The sequence below is a fragment of the Notothenia coriiceps genome, unplaced genomic scaffold (genome assembly GCF_000735185.1).
Source record: "Notothenia coriiceps isolate Sejong01 unplaced genomic scaffold, NC01 NC01_scaffold00003769, whole genome shotgun sequence".
NCBI classification, from domain to species: domain Eukaryota; kingdom Metazoa; phylum Chordata; class Actinopteri; order Perciformes; family Nototheniidae; genus Notothenia; species Notothenia coriiceps.
In genome coordinates this window covers 321782-338739 of record NW_011336470.1, presented here as the reverse complement: position 1 = coordinate 338739, position 16958 = coordinate 321782, and the positions used below count along the sequence as shown (strand labels likewise).

Genomic DNA, 16958 nt, shown 5'->3' with positions numbered 1-16958 from the left:
TAAGCCGCGCCTTTTTTCCCATTTTTCGACACTGCGGCTTATATAACGGTGCGGCTAAATCTATGGATTTGTACAGCTAACGGCCACTAGGGGACCTCCTAAATCTATGGATTTTACAGGTTACAGTCCACCACCTTTAACTCTATGGGCTCTATGGCCGGTCCGCACCCCCCACCTTTAAGCGGCGGGCTCCAGCAGGAAAAGCTGGAGGCCGGAAAAGAGTGAGACAGGTAGCGCGCAAAAGTAAAACTGGAACCGAGAGTGGTACGAGAGACAGAACGAGAGCAAGACAGACAGACATTACGAGAGCGAGACAGTTTGTCCCCGTACCACTGGTTGAAAACCGCTGCTGTAGATCACTGCCGGTACGTGCGCTGGGAGCGCACCGTTTAAGTTTGAAAGTGGAAAAGTTTGTGTGTCTGAAACGCTATGTGATACAGTACAGTTTACACAGCACAGTACATGTTCTGTAGCTACTATTGCACTAAATGGTAACACTTGAATACGTTATGCAAATATGCAACGTGTTTGTTGAAATGTTAATAAATGGGAGCTTCCTCAAACAGCCATCTCTTTCCCGACAATCCCCTCTGTGCACGAACCCTTACATATGGTAATTAAACATTAAAACACCTGCGGTTTATAGTCCAGTGCGGCTTATATATGTACACATCATTCAATTTAGCTGCTGCGGCTTATATTCAGGTGCGCCTTATAGTCCGAAAATTACGGTAATCACTTATTAACTCAGTGGAACACAAAGTATCCAAAATGTGTACTACGTAGATTGACTTCATATGTATGTGTTTACGTTGTCTCAGTACTCACAGATGGTGAGTACTCGAATGTTGATATTGGAAGTCCTGAAATATATGCAAATGATCAACACTGAAAGCTAATTTACACTCCTGGATAAAGAGCCCTGTTTATATTCTCCGTCTGAACCCTGACAGATGTTGATCTGTCCTTAAATAAATCCAATAAAACATCTTCCGTGTTTCTGGCCTTTCCAACCAAACGTTGAGTGGGAAGACAGCTGATTTCGTTTCGCCACATAAACAAACACAAGCGTTTTTTGGAAGACTCTAAATGTCACAGAAAGTCTCGGTGGGCGATCGTGGCTCCGGCCAAGAGGGGAACCGGGGGGAAAAAATAAGTTTGGGTATGAAGGGAGATGTAGCGCTGTGGTTTTTGAAGCTGGAGAGAGACGGGGAAAGAAACCTTCCAGAGAATGGAAAAAATGAAAACATGATTAAATCTGTCTCCCAGCGGTTGCTTGCATTCTCACGACATACTGAAAGGGGAGTCATGAATCAAGAGCCGACAGGCAACTTCTGTCACCCCAGAGATGTCCTCCTCTTGCATATTATTATGCCGAGTTGACAGGTGAATTATGATGAGGTTTTAAGGGCATGTATAGGTAAAACACACACAACAAAATGAGCCCATAAGGATTCAATAACAAACAAGAATGGGCTTCCCTGTACGGATACTCTCGCCCAAATGTTTGCCAGAACTTAAAAAGTTGTTCCTACCTCTTTATTCCTTCTGTTACAAGTGTGGCATGTGTATGGCTTTGTGCATACATGATTCAGATATCCAAAATACCAAATTATATCAAATTATAGCACATGATACGGTGTTACCACATCAACTGTGATTGCTAACAGGCCCTGGATGTTTTCAATGAACTTGGAAAGCAAGTCCACATTTTTCAGCAGCAGTGAGCCACAAGCCTTTAGTAATATCCAGTATTGCCTCATAAAGTCACGCGATGAGGCTAAGAGTCCAGCTCTCTCCAAAAGATCTGCCGTTTCGAGGCGGCCATAAATAGCTTGTTTCATTATCAGGTCTTTAATCTCCTTCGAATTCCTTTAAATTGCTTATGTTTGTTCCTTTCTCTAAAGCCTTTTCCTTTACCTAACGGTTTACGAGATCATTATCTTACATTCTAGGCATGCCCACACATGAACACCCATCCTAGGTTTATGTTTAGACTGGGATAACCCCTGAGAGGCAGCCATGGTGATCTCCCTTAGACATATAGTAAAGAATGGAAACCCACCATCTGTATAGAAGCATTGTAATAAAACATGAGGGGTGTTAACCGCAGATTTATTATGACAGAAAAGTACGATTCTTAATCAGCAATACAATAATATATGATATAACAAAGTCAGACACAATAGGACTTTGATTGAATTTGACTCAGGGGCCTGCGATCTATATTAAACAATATCAAATGTCCGTTTTGATCCATTTACAAAAAGCTACTTAAATATGATTTGACAATTTTATTACTGGACTCTTCCAAAAAAATGAAAAACTACCTACATTTGTATTAAAAGAATATACATTTAGCTCCTGTTGTTTACTAAAAAGGGCAGTTTTCTTAAGTTTTAGGCAGGAGGTAGGCTTGAAATGAATTTGTAACACAGACGTTCCACTGGAATTTCAAAATAAAAAGCAAGATGAGGAAAAACCGATGTTTTCGTTGAGAATGTGTCATTTTTTATTGAATCAATACAATGATCCATATCTATACACTGCTACTAATCATGGAGCACATTACCTTGTAAAACTTTACACAACTGAAACTGGGCTTGTGTTGAAATTATCTTTATAGGAAGTGAAGAGCTTATCATGCTGCACAGCTGTGTGTGTTTTGTGTACGTGTGGTTCTCCTATTTCTCACCAGAGGTCATTTTAGGCTAAATGCTATAACATTGTATGAATCCAGTGATTGTACCTCTAAGCCATGTAGACGTCTTCAAACAAACCCTTTTAACATTTAGCAGAAATGAGCTTCCCTGTAATGTCCCTCCACTGCTGGCTTTTGTTTAAAGCCCGGCGATTAAACAATGACTCTGGCTGTCATGTCAGTGTCATTGTGTTTTCTTTATACAAACATTAGCCATTCTTACATCAAAGCCAGATTATTCTCCTCCGAAGTTTCCTCATCCTATGATCCTGACTCTGTAGCGTTTTTCTCCTTTTAGTCTTTATATCTCTTTAACATGTGGTAGTCTGTTTCAGCAAAGAAGAGAAGCATATGTGGTGACCCTTTAGAGCAGAGGTGTCAAACTCAATTTCATCGCGGGCCACATTAGAATTATGGTTACACTCAAAGTGCCGGCGGTAACTTTAAGACTATATAAATATACATAGATATATATATATATATAATATATATAAAATAATGTATTATTTAACAACATTTCCTCTGCATTGGATTATTATCGGATAGGGTAATAACTTCATAATTAACTACGTCTGAAAGCAGAAGTCAAGTAATTGCAAGTCTCTTCAGTGGCATCTCACAAAATGAGATGCATTGTGGGGCATGTAGTTCAAGGGCAACGTGCTCCTTTAAAGCGGCACGTGACCTTATAATAAACATATTATATTCTTTGCAAGCTCTTGTGGGCCACATACAATGAAGTGACGGGCCGGATTTGGCCCCCGGGCCGTGAGTTTGACTCCCCTGCTTTAGAGAGTTGTACTCTTTATTACAGTGCGAATCGTATATAATTCACTTTATGAAGCAACAAATGGTACGTCCCATGTCATGCACATATCTGTTTGTACCATCTATACCACCAGAAGGAAGCACAAGATAATGATATGATTATGTTCATCAATTCAGATCTCTTATTTTCAGATTCAAGCTCGCTTAGATGTTCAAATAAAAACTTGAAACACAAAACAAAAAAAACAACTTGGACTTCCAATCACTTTTATGCTTATTTACACAAGGCTTGAAGTGAAGGACCAATTTCCACCAACTATTTGAATAATTAAATAATTGTTTTAAGTGGTTTTCATGCAAAAATGTTATTTCAGGCTGTAAAATATTGAGATTTCCTGCTTTGATATGTTTTACTTTGTTTTAAACTGAATATCTTTGGATTTTAGGCTGAAAAACAAACTTTAGAGGGTTTAGAGAGGCATTTATACAGATGAATTGACAATGAAAATAACTGTTAGTTAGTACTCCATTACATTCATTTGTGTATTCCTGACAATAAATATGTATTCTTACATCAAAACCGTCTCTCCTGATTGAAATGATATCTTCAGTATCTGAGAAATCTACACCATGGTTGGAAATAACATTGAATTCATCAAATCTGTTGATGACTTTATTGAAAGAAGACTGGATACATGATGCTGCAACTCAATATCCCACCCAATGGGGAACAACACACTGTTTTTGGCTTCCATTGTGCGCTTACCAAACAGCCGCGTCACACATAAGGGGAAAGTTGGCATGGTCAACTCTGCATATCATATCACATATCACATGTGTGTCCATGTGACGTGGGTTTATGTGTGTAAAAACATTCAGGTGCATTCTGTTTTAATCCACACCCTACTATCACCTTTATACAGGAGACAACCGTCTGGCCTTTTCATGTGACACGACTATCGTGAGTTCATTTGACTCTTAGTAGAGACTCCAGTCTGCAGTGCTACAATTTACTGCTAAACCATATAATTACAATACATAATAACAAGTTAAGTCTGCTTTCTCTTGTTCTTTCTCACCCACACATGGACTCTTTCTCTACTGAGTCAAAGTTTAAAATGACTTTAAAGATCCCATGGTAGCCAGACAGGGTTTCCCCCCCCCTCTCAGGTCAGGAGGAGTGTCATGAGGGCTGGCTGATGTGTATGACCGAGATTTGACCCCCTGACTGTCAGTAATCAGAGGAAATGTCACATACAAGATAATGCAGTTAACGGCGTAGTATATTGATTTATTTCCATATAGTTAGAAAGCTCACGAGACACAGATCGAAGGCAGAATAGTACAAACTGAGATAAGCATTTATTCTACATTTGAAAAGATATTACCAAAAGCAAACTTTCCCTTCCAGGAAAACATCAAAAACTTTGTGAATGAATGTTCCCGGTTAGTAACTAAAATCTGCTGATAAAGCTTAAATCATTGTATCGGACAAAGAGGGCATTATCCATTGATCACAGGCTGGATAGCGCTCCTTATGACTGGGAAACTGACCTTTATGTGTGAAATTGGTAAAGCAGTATTGTGAGTTAAAGTGATAAGCACCAGAACTGAGATGTCCGTGTTATAGAAAAGGCCTGTGAACACACTGAACCATTAATGGCCCTTTATCACCCGTAAACATACCAGAGATGTTCTGTTAATGTCATGACCTCTTCCATTGTTTTCTCATTTTTTATCAATGCTCTGAAAGCTACAACACACTTCCTGTTCTTCCAGCTAACAGCCTGCAGAGTGCTGCGTCGTTATTTCAGACAACAATGAGCATTTTTTTATGGAGTCCAATGACCAACAAGGCTCCTAAACAGGAAAAACTAAAAGAAAGATAGTCAAAAACAAAAGAGAACAATGATCCAGTATTAGCAACGCATTTGACCTTGAGTATCTGTCTAACTATTAGCCATCACTGGATCATTTTACATGTATTTACACAAACCAATGAGTAACAGAACATATCATTTCCTGCTGTGACAGCAACATAAACTAAACGTGTGAAATGGCCTCCAGTAAGCAAAGATCCATCGGGACAAAGCAGCGTTATTTATGGGGAGATGGGCTGCACATGGGCTGTGTGATGCGACATGTGATTTTGATCCTGCACTCCACTGCTACAGGGCACAGACCCACTCTCAGTGTGCCTGATATCTGCTGATGTCAAATGAACTCAAGGAGAGGGTGAAGAGTAGTGTCAGGGCATAAACACTGAGAAACTGCTGGGAAATATCTGCCGTGAATAAAGTGAGTCCTATACAATGAGAGGCTAACGTTGAGTTTTTCTTATAAAAGGGTTTTCAATGAAGGTCATTGTTCGTCAAAGAACCATTGAAGATAAAACATTTTGCAGTTGTCAGCGATTCCCACAGTTTTAAAGTGTATTTGGGATCAAGAGACCAGTCAGCTGATGCATCACTGCATTCACAACCAACAAGGATTAGATATGCACCATTACACATCATTTAAATTAGCACACACCTTCAAAAACTAACAAATCTTTTCTATGAGAAAAACATGAGCCAACATTTAGGTTGACTTTGACTAAAGCTAATAAAACACATTTAGAACAGTAGGATATGAATACAGTTCAATGAGGAGGGCAGTAGTCTGTAATTATTAAAGGGGGACATATCACGCTCATTTTCATATATATTTTTAGTTGTCTTTACTGGGACATGTCTCCATGCTTTAATGTTCAAAAAGCTCTTTATTTTTCGCATACTGCCTGTGCTGCAGCACCTCTTTTCACCCTCTGTCTGAAACCAGAGCCCAGTATGCTCTGATTGGTTAGCTGGCCGGCTCTGTTGTGATTGGTCAACCGCTAAGAGATGTCCCGCCACTTAGCCTTTCACGTACAATGTGTTGGAGCGCTAGCCAATCTAAGAGGCGCAAGTGTTACATAGTGACGACACTCTGGTGTGAACTTTGGAATTTTAGCCTCTGCAGACCATTAACATGCACAGAAACCACAGGAAAGGGAATACCCCCCCCCCAAAAAAAGCATATTAAGACGTTTTTAAAGTAATTCGAAATGCCATGGAGGGTTCAAGACCACTGTCCGGTGTGAACGCAGCATTATGCTGCGTTCACACCGGACGTGATGCGATTTTTGGGGGCATTACATGTAAAGTTAATGCAGAGACGCGGGCAGACACGAATTCGCTCCGACGGCGCGCATGAAGCGGTGGACGCGGCGCGAATCACGCGATTGAGGCGATTTGAAGGGGGCCGCGCCAAACGCGAAGAGTTCAATTTTTTTTACTCGAGCGTCAAATCCACGTAACGCGTTCTCTCGAAAGCCAATCAGCGTTGGGCTTCCCTCTGACGTCCTGCTGTTGATCAGTTGTAAAGATGGAAGAGATGATCGTTGTGGCTGTGAGTGGGTTCCCGGAGATTTACGATACAATGTCGTAGCCTATATCTACCGGGACCGCAACAAAAAGGAGCTGGCTTGGAGGAGAATAAGAACCCAGACACGGCGTTTGTTGCTACGTTTGTAGGACTTCCACAGAAGGTACAAAGCAGCAATAGTTGTTATATCCTCCATAGTCAAGGACAGAAATAACCATAACGATCTTGCATGGAAGTGTAAACAACCACAACTCTCCGTCAACGGTATGTCTGTTTTGAATGACGCGATAAAACAAACTGCAAGCCGCGGTGAAACTTGAGCGATTGGAGCGAATATTCGCATCGCGTCCGGTGTGAACGCAGCATTAGGCTTCTGCACAACAACATTTAAGGCTTAATGTATTAAACCAGAACATTTCATACCATTCCTTTCATCCCATTCATAAAGCCTCGTGCACATTTTGTTATTTTTTGGAACGTAAATAGCGTGGGGTGTAACTGAACTTCAGATATTAGAAATAACCTCTCATCTTCATTTGCACTTCTTTTCATAGCCCTTTTTTGGCACTGTGTGAAGTATGTGGGAAGATAACACATGACTGCATGTTCCCCGTTTATCATCATGTTAGAGTGTGTGAGAAATGCATGCTGTGCATAGATCAAGTGTTAAAGGATGAATAAAACATCTCGCCCCAGGTGTTTGATGGGACTTTGACATGACTCCACTGATGTTACACATGTGCTGTCTGTCTATATATAAATACAGAAGAGGAAAAACCATGTAGAACATTCCTTGTATGGAAAAATAGCTTTTTTGGATGATTCACAACCACTTATTTGAATGTCATAAATTCTGTACATGGTAATGAAAGAACAGAGAGACAGAAGCGGACTTACTTTTGGCAAACGTTTCAAAAAAACATTTCTTTACTCGGATCAAGCCAAAACTACCTATGAGTTATAGTTCCTGTTATCCACCAGCTGCATGTTAAACATCTCAGAGAGATCTAGGACACATCCTTGGGAAATAATAAATATCCGAATATTTATACCAACTCGAATCTGTTAATAGGAAAACATGCCGCTAAATCAGGTCATCAAGTCTGGGGGAGAGTTTATTATATGTTAGAAATGCTAAGTGATAAATACACTTTATTGAAACTGCTCTCTAAAAAGATGACATTGTGTACTTGAGTCTATCTCGCTTGCTTAGACAAGAAGTAGGCAAAAAAGGGTGTGAGAACAAGCAGCGCTGGAATGTCACAACTGCACCTAACTCATCCATTCAAGCTGGATGTTCACGGTGCACGACTAGAACATGGCTCATTACAGTCTGCAGCTTCACACGTTTTGATTTATTTTGTCTGTTTTTGGTCTTTCACCGCTAGCCATGTTAAACTAGCTATGTAATAACAGGTTGTAAAAAATACATTATAGACGGACGGCTGCTGTAGTGATGAAGCAACTGCTGTAAAGATATGTGTAAGATAATGAATAAGACTATAAAGATGTCTATCTTGCGCGCACATTACTTCACTATCTAGCCACCAATTCATGTGAGATTCAGGGTTTTGGTTGAAGGAGGAAGTCATGGCAACAGGTCAAACAACAAGATGCCACGGGCTAAACAATGCACAGAAAATGTTTCAAAAAAGCAACGAAGCGAGACACATGCATTATAACAACCTCTGTGAAGCCAGAGGCAACCAGGCAGCTTACTCAGCAGCCAGTCTGCCAACACCTCGGCTAAAATGCCTGTTTTGACTCAAACAAAACAACAGCAAAAGAATCTGCGGGTGGTGGAGATGTCATGTGCGTGACTCACGTATAATTGAATCACACATCATGATTCATCCGGCTTTCACAGCCAGGATGTCTGCAAGATTAATCAACTCATAGTGTTGACTTTCTACACATCCATAACTATTTTGTTATAGAGCCTATTGTAAGTGTTGCTAGGTGAAAGGGTGGCATAAGGTTACAAGTATTGAGGACGTGTTGTTTCCGAAAACCAGATTCCTGCATGCTTCTCATTCCTGGCTTGGCTGTGGGATGCACAGCCTTAACGTTTGAATATGTTTCACTCAGATCAGTTAAACGATTGTTTTAGCGCTGGATGCTATAGGGCCCAGGATGATGCTCACCTTTGAAGTAGCTCTTGGCCCTCAGGTAACCCACGCTGAGGCGAAGCACCGACAGTTTGTCCAGACGAGAGCGGATGTCCCCGTTGAACGGCAGGAGCTCCGTCAGCCGGTCCAGCTCCCCATTCAGCCGATCCCGGTGGCGCTTCGAAGGGTTTGATTTAACAACTTCATTTCTTTCAGGCTGCTTCTTTCTGTGGAGTGAACATAAAACACATGGTAAATAATTGAAGAGTTAATTGAGATTAGACTCCGATTCAGTTCAGGCCTGGCCAACCGGCCGTGCCAGTCATACCATCTGGTGCGGTGTGCATTGTGACACATGCCAATTAAACATAAGCCACGTGTACTTTTAGTAACGCATCAAACAGCTTCAAACATACTAAGGGAATAAACACGCAGCCATTACTGTACATCTGTGAGTGACTAATACACACTGTAGTCCAGGTGAGTCAGCAGGACATCAGCTCCAATGTTGACTTACGATACAGGAATGCTGTCAAAGCCACATAAAAGAAAACTTGACCTTGTTTTAAAGAAATTACAAGATCCTTATTTAGCTTTGATCAAAACAACAGTTAAAGGTTTCATCTTGTCAAGTTAGCTTGACTCTATAAATAGCAGATAGAAACTCACTGGTATAGAAAACAGGAAGTAGCATTGTGTTTGAATGTCCCGTGCTGTTAAATCATATGATTGATATGTTTGATATATGGTCAATCAACTTTTTGAAGCTGAAGTCGGATTTTAAAGAGGCTCTAATGTGCTTTTTGGGGTTTTCCTTTTCCATGAAATAGTCTGCAAAGGCTAAAATCCCAAACTTCCCTCCAAAGGAAGTTTTTCTTCCCTACAACGCCCCCTTAAACGCCTCCATTGGAGTCCTTTGTCTACTTCTGTAACATAGAGACATCACTACGTAACACTCACGCTTCTATTGGCTGGCACTCCAACAGATTGAATGTGATAGGCTAAGGGGCGGGACATCTCTCAGCGGTAGGGTTGCCAGAAACTGACCATGATCAAAATCGATTATTCGGCAGCCCTGGCAAATAATAATCGATTATTCGACCGACCCCCCACCCCCCCCGGGAGAGAAAAAAAAAAACTCAGACAAAAGGAATTCCTTTGTTTGTTTCATTTAACTTCCTTTGGACTTGTAAGTTCGAAGTAGTTCCACGAGGAGGAACTCTTTTTACCTGCCGCTTTGTTTTTCTTTAGTCGCACGTGTGAGGGAGAGGGGGGGTAGGGGCGGGGTCGGTGTGTAGCGTGCTGCAGTCTGCTCTGCACGCAGGCTTCCTCCAAGTTTACAGTAAAACAAACTGGTGGTGTGACCAATGGCCATTTATAATTATTAATACTATTACTATTATTAGCATTAGTCTATATTTTGGTTTAAACTAAGACAGAAAAAAAACAAAAACATAAATAATAATAAAAAAATAAATCGATTTTTAAAAATAATATTCGATTATGGAGACTGTAACGAATATTCGAATAATCGAATAATCACTGGCATCCCTACTCAGCGGTTGACCAATCACAACATAGCCAGCCAGCTAAGTAAGCGAATAAAACCCCTAAATGTAGTCTTTGCAGTTGTGGACAGGATATTAAGTGGACATGTAGCAAGAGAAAAAGGAAGCATCCCAAACCTAACATTATAAAATAGTTCTTCATAAAAAAATAAACAACAAAAGGTGATGTTCAAAAAAGTTAACTTCTTACTTATTTTTGTATAGTAAAATGGAATTGATTAGCAAAACATTAAATAAAAGAAATCTACCTACCATGTTAATAAAGAGGAACTACTTGTAATGTTAAACTTTGGATATCTGACTTTTATCTTGAGAAAGATGGACGAGCTAAAAGATCTTCTCCTCTTAACTTGAAAACAATACCATGATTCTTTTCCTCAAGGACACAATCTTCAGCCAAGAATAAATAGCAGAGACACCAGCATGCAAAATATACAACGTTACCACAAGTCATTCCACTGACCACTTATGTCGTTTTTCAAAATGGAAACCATTTTTCAACATGACAGCGGCTTTATTTTCTCTGCCTGCCTCTCACTTTAAGGGCAACGGGGTCTGAGACCACCCATGCTCCAGTTCAACATGCAAACTCACATGGCTCGAGGACTCATTACTCACAAATCAGACACACATGCTACACCGGGAGAGAAACCAAGTGTCAGTGAGAGGGTGGGACGGGACGACGATACATAACAACTGTCATCATTCCTCCACTACAGACCTGCTGAGAAAAACACTTACTGCTAATATGGACATGGCAGTTCATTACTCACAGGAAATAAGGAAAGATACGTCTCAGAGTACGATAAGCATCTGATGACATAGTACACCAAACTATGATAGCATTAAGATACATAGTGTATCAAATCCCATTTATGACTGACTCATCATTCTTAATTTTTTCGGTTGGTCAATTTATTTGATAACTTAGTTTAGTCTGTTTAGTATCAAAATGCAAAAATATAAATTAGATGAAACAAAATTAAACATCTCTGCAAAAGTGTCAACTACTGATTACGTTCATTTTTTTTATTGAATTAATTAAGTACCAACGTTAACATGAATTAGTCATTTTGTGTGAGTGTGTGACGTGTGTGTGTGACGTGTTTGTGTGTGCGTGCGTGCCTGTGTGTGGGTGGGGTCTAACGAGATAACAAGGTTATTCAGCAAATGAGACGAATGTGATGTTAATAAGCACGGCCCATACTTTAACCATGTTTATTGAACAAACCAAGTGCCATGTCCTCTGCCAAAAACATGTCTTTAATCCACGTATTGACAATAGGTTTTCTGTTTGCACTGGGAAAGCAATTCATATTATGAAATATGAATTATGGAGGTCAATAAACTTAATTGGCGACTGTTGGTCAGACTGATCATTTATTAAGCCACATGTTGACCATGAGACTGATTGTAGACGTTTAATTATCTTTGATAAGTCCACATTGACGACAGTAGAACTGTAGACTGAGTGATTCTGTCCAAATGCAGGTACATATGCAGAAACCCAATCATTGCATCCCCTCAATGACAGTTTGGTTTTTACTTTTGTTTTGTGAAGCATTTTTGCGTTACCTATTGTGTATACAAACTGCTATATATATACATTTGATTTGGATTTAAATCTGTGGGGTTGAGACTGCACTCAAAGCATCACACAATCAACACTTAGCAAGAATCAATCTGTATGTTTTATTTAGTCTGTTTACAATTAGGATCTTTGCACTGAACAGATATTATTGATGCTCAAGAGCACCAAACAGCAGGGTGTCATCTGAGAGTGCTAACATGCATAGAAACATTTATTTTCAAAATCCATGGTATGATGACAATAACAGACGAGACACGATGACAATACTTCTGTAAACTTGTCAGCACTCAAAAATAAGTATTATTTGTTCTTTGCGAGTTTTGACTACTTGTTATGCTAACGTCCGTTAGGCCACTCATTAAACTCTAAAAGACATTTGTGTTGAGCAAACAACATCTTTTGTTTGTTATACATGTGTTTAAAAGTCTTATGAGTAACTCTAAAACATTAGGTAAAGGCTGTGGCTCTATAAATATTTGTTAACACGAACCAATAAGTGATCTGTCCGCCAAATCTGATCACATTAAACGAATTGGTTTCAGCCCTGAAACACATCCTAAGCATTAACAGCTTATCCAGGTCTATTACTACCAAAGCATGTCTGGTCTGCAGTTTCAGGCTGCGAAATTCCCTGCCTAAATTCCTCCCTAAATTTCACTCTTTACCGAAACTTTGGCTAATGACAGGCTATAAAGTTTCCTCCTCTGCCACTGAATAGTCTGCAGGGAATGCAGCCTGAACTTGATTGCTGGCTTCAGACCCGAGCTGTACCGTCTCAGAAATAGAGCAGCACTGATCTCACTCTCGAGAAATGCCTAGCGGAGACAAAAGCCAGCATTCAGCACCATTTGTCCACCTTGATTTGCTATGGATCACGGCGTTGAGTAACAGACATCAGGACGTCCATTGTGAGAGAGGCAGATGTTTAAACTCATCCTTACAGTAGACTTTTATTTAGTTTACTTATCTCAAGATCAAAAGAGTAGAGATCTGAACCCAATTGCCTCTGCCTCAGGGTCAAGGCTCCCCATGTAGCTCTCAGTAATGACACTGACACACATTTGTCTGCTCGAGGCAGGCGGAGCGTCTGCCAGATCCACAGGGATGACTCAGTGGATCAAAAGTAGGAAAAGCGTGCTTTCTATACACGTTTGGCTGCTCGAGAATAAGTAGGACGGTTTACAAAAGCGGGCCTAAGAGCTTTCCAGACAGAGAAGTAAAAAATAGCATCGAGAACTCACAAAACATACGTTGTCCATGAGTGTAGAAAACAAAGATGATGAGTGGGTCTCAGCGAGAGTAGCTCTACTTAAGAATAACCTTAAAAGTTGACTTGTATAGTATGCTCATGCTGAGATAAAAACTACCCTGGTTAAAGACACAGGAAATGTGGTCAAGTCTGCTCTCCAGTTGCATCATCCAGCATAAAACTAAATTAAGAGGCAGCATGAAAGCATAAAAAAAATCAAGGACCGATAGAATCTGATCACTTTGACAATACACTGCTACATTTGCTGCGTCCAGGGGAGCTTCAGAGATATGCAGAAGCCATAGCGTGACAACTAAATGATCTATTCAGCTGTGCCTACAGAAACAATAAATGTGGAAGAGGGTTTGAAACATGTGGAGACACATTGGAGAATTGGATGCAGAAGTTTCTATGCATGTTTGTTTGTCAGCTGTGACTCTGCGGGGGCACCGTGGATCCATTGAAGCTACCATCCTCTGGGAGAGGGCAGTCCCCAAATGCTTTAGAGCCCTTCAAACGCTGGCTTCAGGTCCCGTTTGCACCAAAGGTTTGAAAAGCTCTCGGGCTGGGATTGGTTTGGGCTGAACTTTCTGTCCAGAGAGGAGAAACAGCCTATTCGGTTGCCAATAGGGAAAGGGGTGGGGGGGGTGCTTCTATCTTGGTGTCCTGCATGCACAATTCATTATTTAGATTACATTTATTTGGCCAACACTTCTGTACTAAGCATAATTTACCCCTAAACCTACACAAATCAGGAGCATTGTGGGTTACGTTACTTCCTTTAAGGCCCTTCAACACGTGGACCAGAACAGCCAGGGTTCTAACTTTCAACGGTTAATGGCCGACCAGCGTTACCACTTGAGCGACAGCCGACTTCTTTATCTTTGCCTTGCTCCACCACGCAGACAGACAGACATAATTATACATTAGGGTGCTTGAGAAACATTACAGCTTTCAAATGTAAATGAGATCATAAAATAACAATAACGCATTATGTGTATATATTTTTTTTCTTTTGTTAGCTGTACACACAGGTTTTATTTCACAAACAGAGACATTTTTCCTGTAAGAGTGTTAGACTGGTATTTGTGAAGACTCGTCTTTGAAATTAAACAAAGGGCAAAGAACAAAGGGCAACTTTGTTGCTGTTCACCGGGAGTGTTCTGGCTTCCTGCCAAACCTCTTATCAGCACGTCTGCCTGTGTGTGCGTTTCTCACAATCTCCTTAGATTACCGTGCAAAAAACATTTGCACTGGTGAATTTTATTATCCTTTATTATTAAGGAGACCATTGTTTGCTAAAGTAAATGCTTAGTCATTCTGGAAAGCCTATAACTCATAATCCACTTGCTCAGTCTTAAGTACACATTGCCATTGTACGATGTGGGGGGGCTTTCATGAGCCGTACTGTATACACAATAATTAACTCATATTTTCACAGCAACTTGTAGGAGTGCTCCTACTGTTGAAATACCATAATGCAAAAAGCTGAGAAAGGAATAATCCACTTCCAGATGAATTTTCTGTTTTGTTTAGTTATTCAGCAACCTATTAGCATAAGCTATGCAATAGATCACCGTCCTCTGTTGTTGTTTAGTTGTCAATTTGGGAGACTACAGGTTTTGTAGAGTTTTACATTTTGGACTCTATCTTGTTTTTTTGCAACCAGAGTGACACAAGAGGGTGGAGCAAAGAACATCCAAGACATTTTTTGCAGATCAAAACAAAAACGCAAAGAATACCCTGACTGGACACCGCAGCACAAAGCCATGAACCACAGCATTCCTTTCTTTAACAGCTTTTTCAATCAAAATAGGGCCTTCATTTACAAAATGCACATCACGATGTATTGAAGAGGACTTGAAACTATAGCAATTGAGGCCATAAACTTGTCAGGAAAATATTTACGGAGATAATTAATCAAGTGAGAAGTAGGGTCATTTTCTCATAGACTTCTATACAATTGGACTTCTTTTTGCAAGGGTGTACAAACTAATGCATATCCAATTTGAGGCAGTTCTGCATTCATTAACAGACCTCGAGGAGGCCGCCTTGTGATGACATGAGGAAGTTATGAGTTTGCATTTTGACAAGGGAAGACACAAGACAACAGTTAAACACATAAAACACAAATTGCTTGCAAACGGACTAAAACAGTTACTGTAAGAGCAGAGGACCTTTCCTCTGGTTGCACGTAAAAATACTTTACATTTAATAATGCAGTTGGATGCATGGCGGAGGACACTGGCAACATACACAGAAGGCGTCCTCGGTAATAAAAGCCAGAATTTGGATGGCCAGATCTGCCGTGGAATGCCCCTGTGTAGTGACCACAGCTTTTTACAGTCAGGCTCAATGGTGCCTTTGTGCAGCTGAGCCCAGCTGGCTGTCCAGGAAACCTCAGTCCTCGCTGCACAGCCCCACAGACGGCTGCACACAGGCCACCTCTTTATTTCGGGAATGACACATGGAACAGCCAATACCCAAATTGCCAGACCCTTATAAGCACACATATCTTTATACTAGACTCAACGCTCATCTGTGTTCAAAAATATGATTCATTATCACTTGCTAAAATTGTCTAAACTCATTCATTGCCGTGACATGTTTTCCATTTAGTACTTATCTAAACAAACTTGGATTCAGTTGTTTTTGCGATTGTTAATCCCTGATTGAAATAGATAGTCAAGTAATAGCACTGTGTGGTCTGAGTGATGATGGAGGGTACGGTCTTTGGTTAACATTTAGACCACAAAATATGCCAGAAGATCAACATGACTATAATATACTTTTGCTTTAAGTTTCACATTTAAGGAGAAAACTTTAGGTCAGCTGATTAATGTTGAATATTCACTCTATTCTGGTCTCCTCCAACTCCAGAGAAAAATATCTGTTTATTGTTTACTTCTGCCTCCGTTGTTAATGTTATGGACTTTTTTTCCCCTCTTTTTCGAGAAGTTTCATAATCCAGAAAGAATCCTAGGGGATAATTGATGATAAAAATAACACTGCAACACTACCAATATGGTTTTTAAATAGTTAGACAAAAAAAATACCATAATGCAGTAATGAGACAAGGCCTGCAACTGGACAAACTCCACGTTTCAAATACTGCTTACTTTAATGCATCAATAGTTCAGCACTGAAAATGTTTTAACTAGTATTTTAGTATATTTCATTATGAAGTACATCCTGAAAACCATCTTCCTAAGTAATGCAGTTTCTCTATTGTTTGTATGACTATTATTATACTGTTACCTATCTTTTTCTACCCTGCATGCATACTTTTTATTTTATCCTAGTGTGCTTGCCTCTTTATTTTTTCATCTGTAGTCTACACTGTTCCCTTTGCTGTCCCCTCTATGGGACTATAGTTCTATAGCTGTAAAATCATGGCTTGCTGTGGAACAAACTTTTACAAAGTAAGAAACTAGAGGGGTATAAAAGGAGTAGAACACACACACACACACACACACACACACACACACACACACACACACACACACACACACACACACACACACACACACACGGCCATATCAGATTACAATAACATACTCGGAACCCG

The 16958-nt window shown here is 40.2% G+C and overlaps 1 protein-coding gene across 1 annotated transcript in view; it reads right to left on the bottom strand.

Annotated features, from left to right (window-relative positions):
* The window catches only part of LOC104941720 (aryl hydrocarbon receptor-like), a 34999-nt gene that overhangs the window by 16826 nt on the left and 1215 nt on the right, over positions 1–16958 (bottom strand). The window contains exon 2 of the mRNA XM_010766853.1: positions 9019–9209. Coding sequence (XP_010765155.1) covers positions 9019–9209 — 191 coding nt within the window. The remainder of the gene's footprint in view (positions 1–9018; positions 9210–16958) is intronic.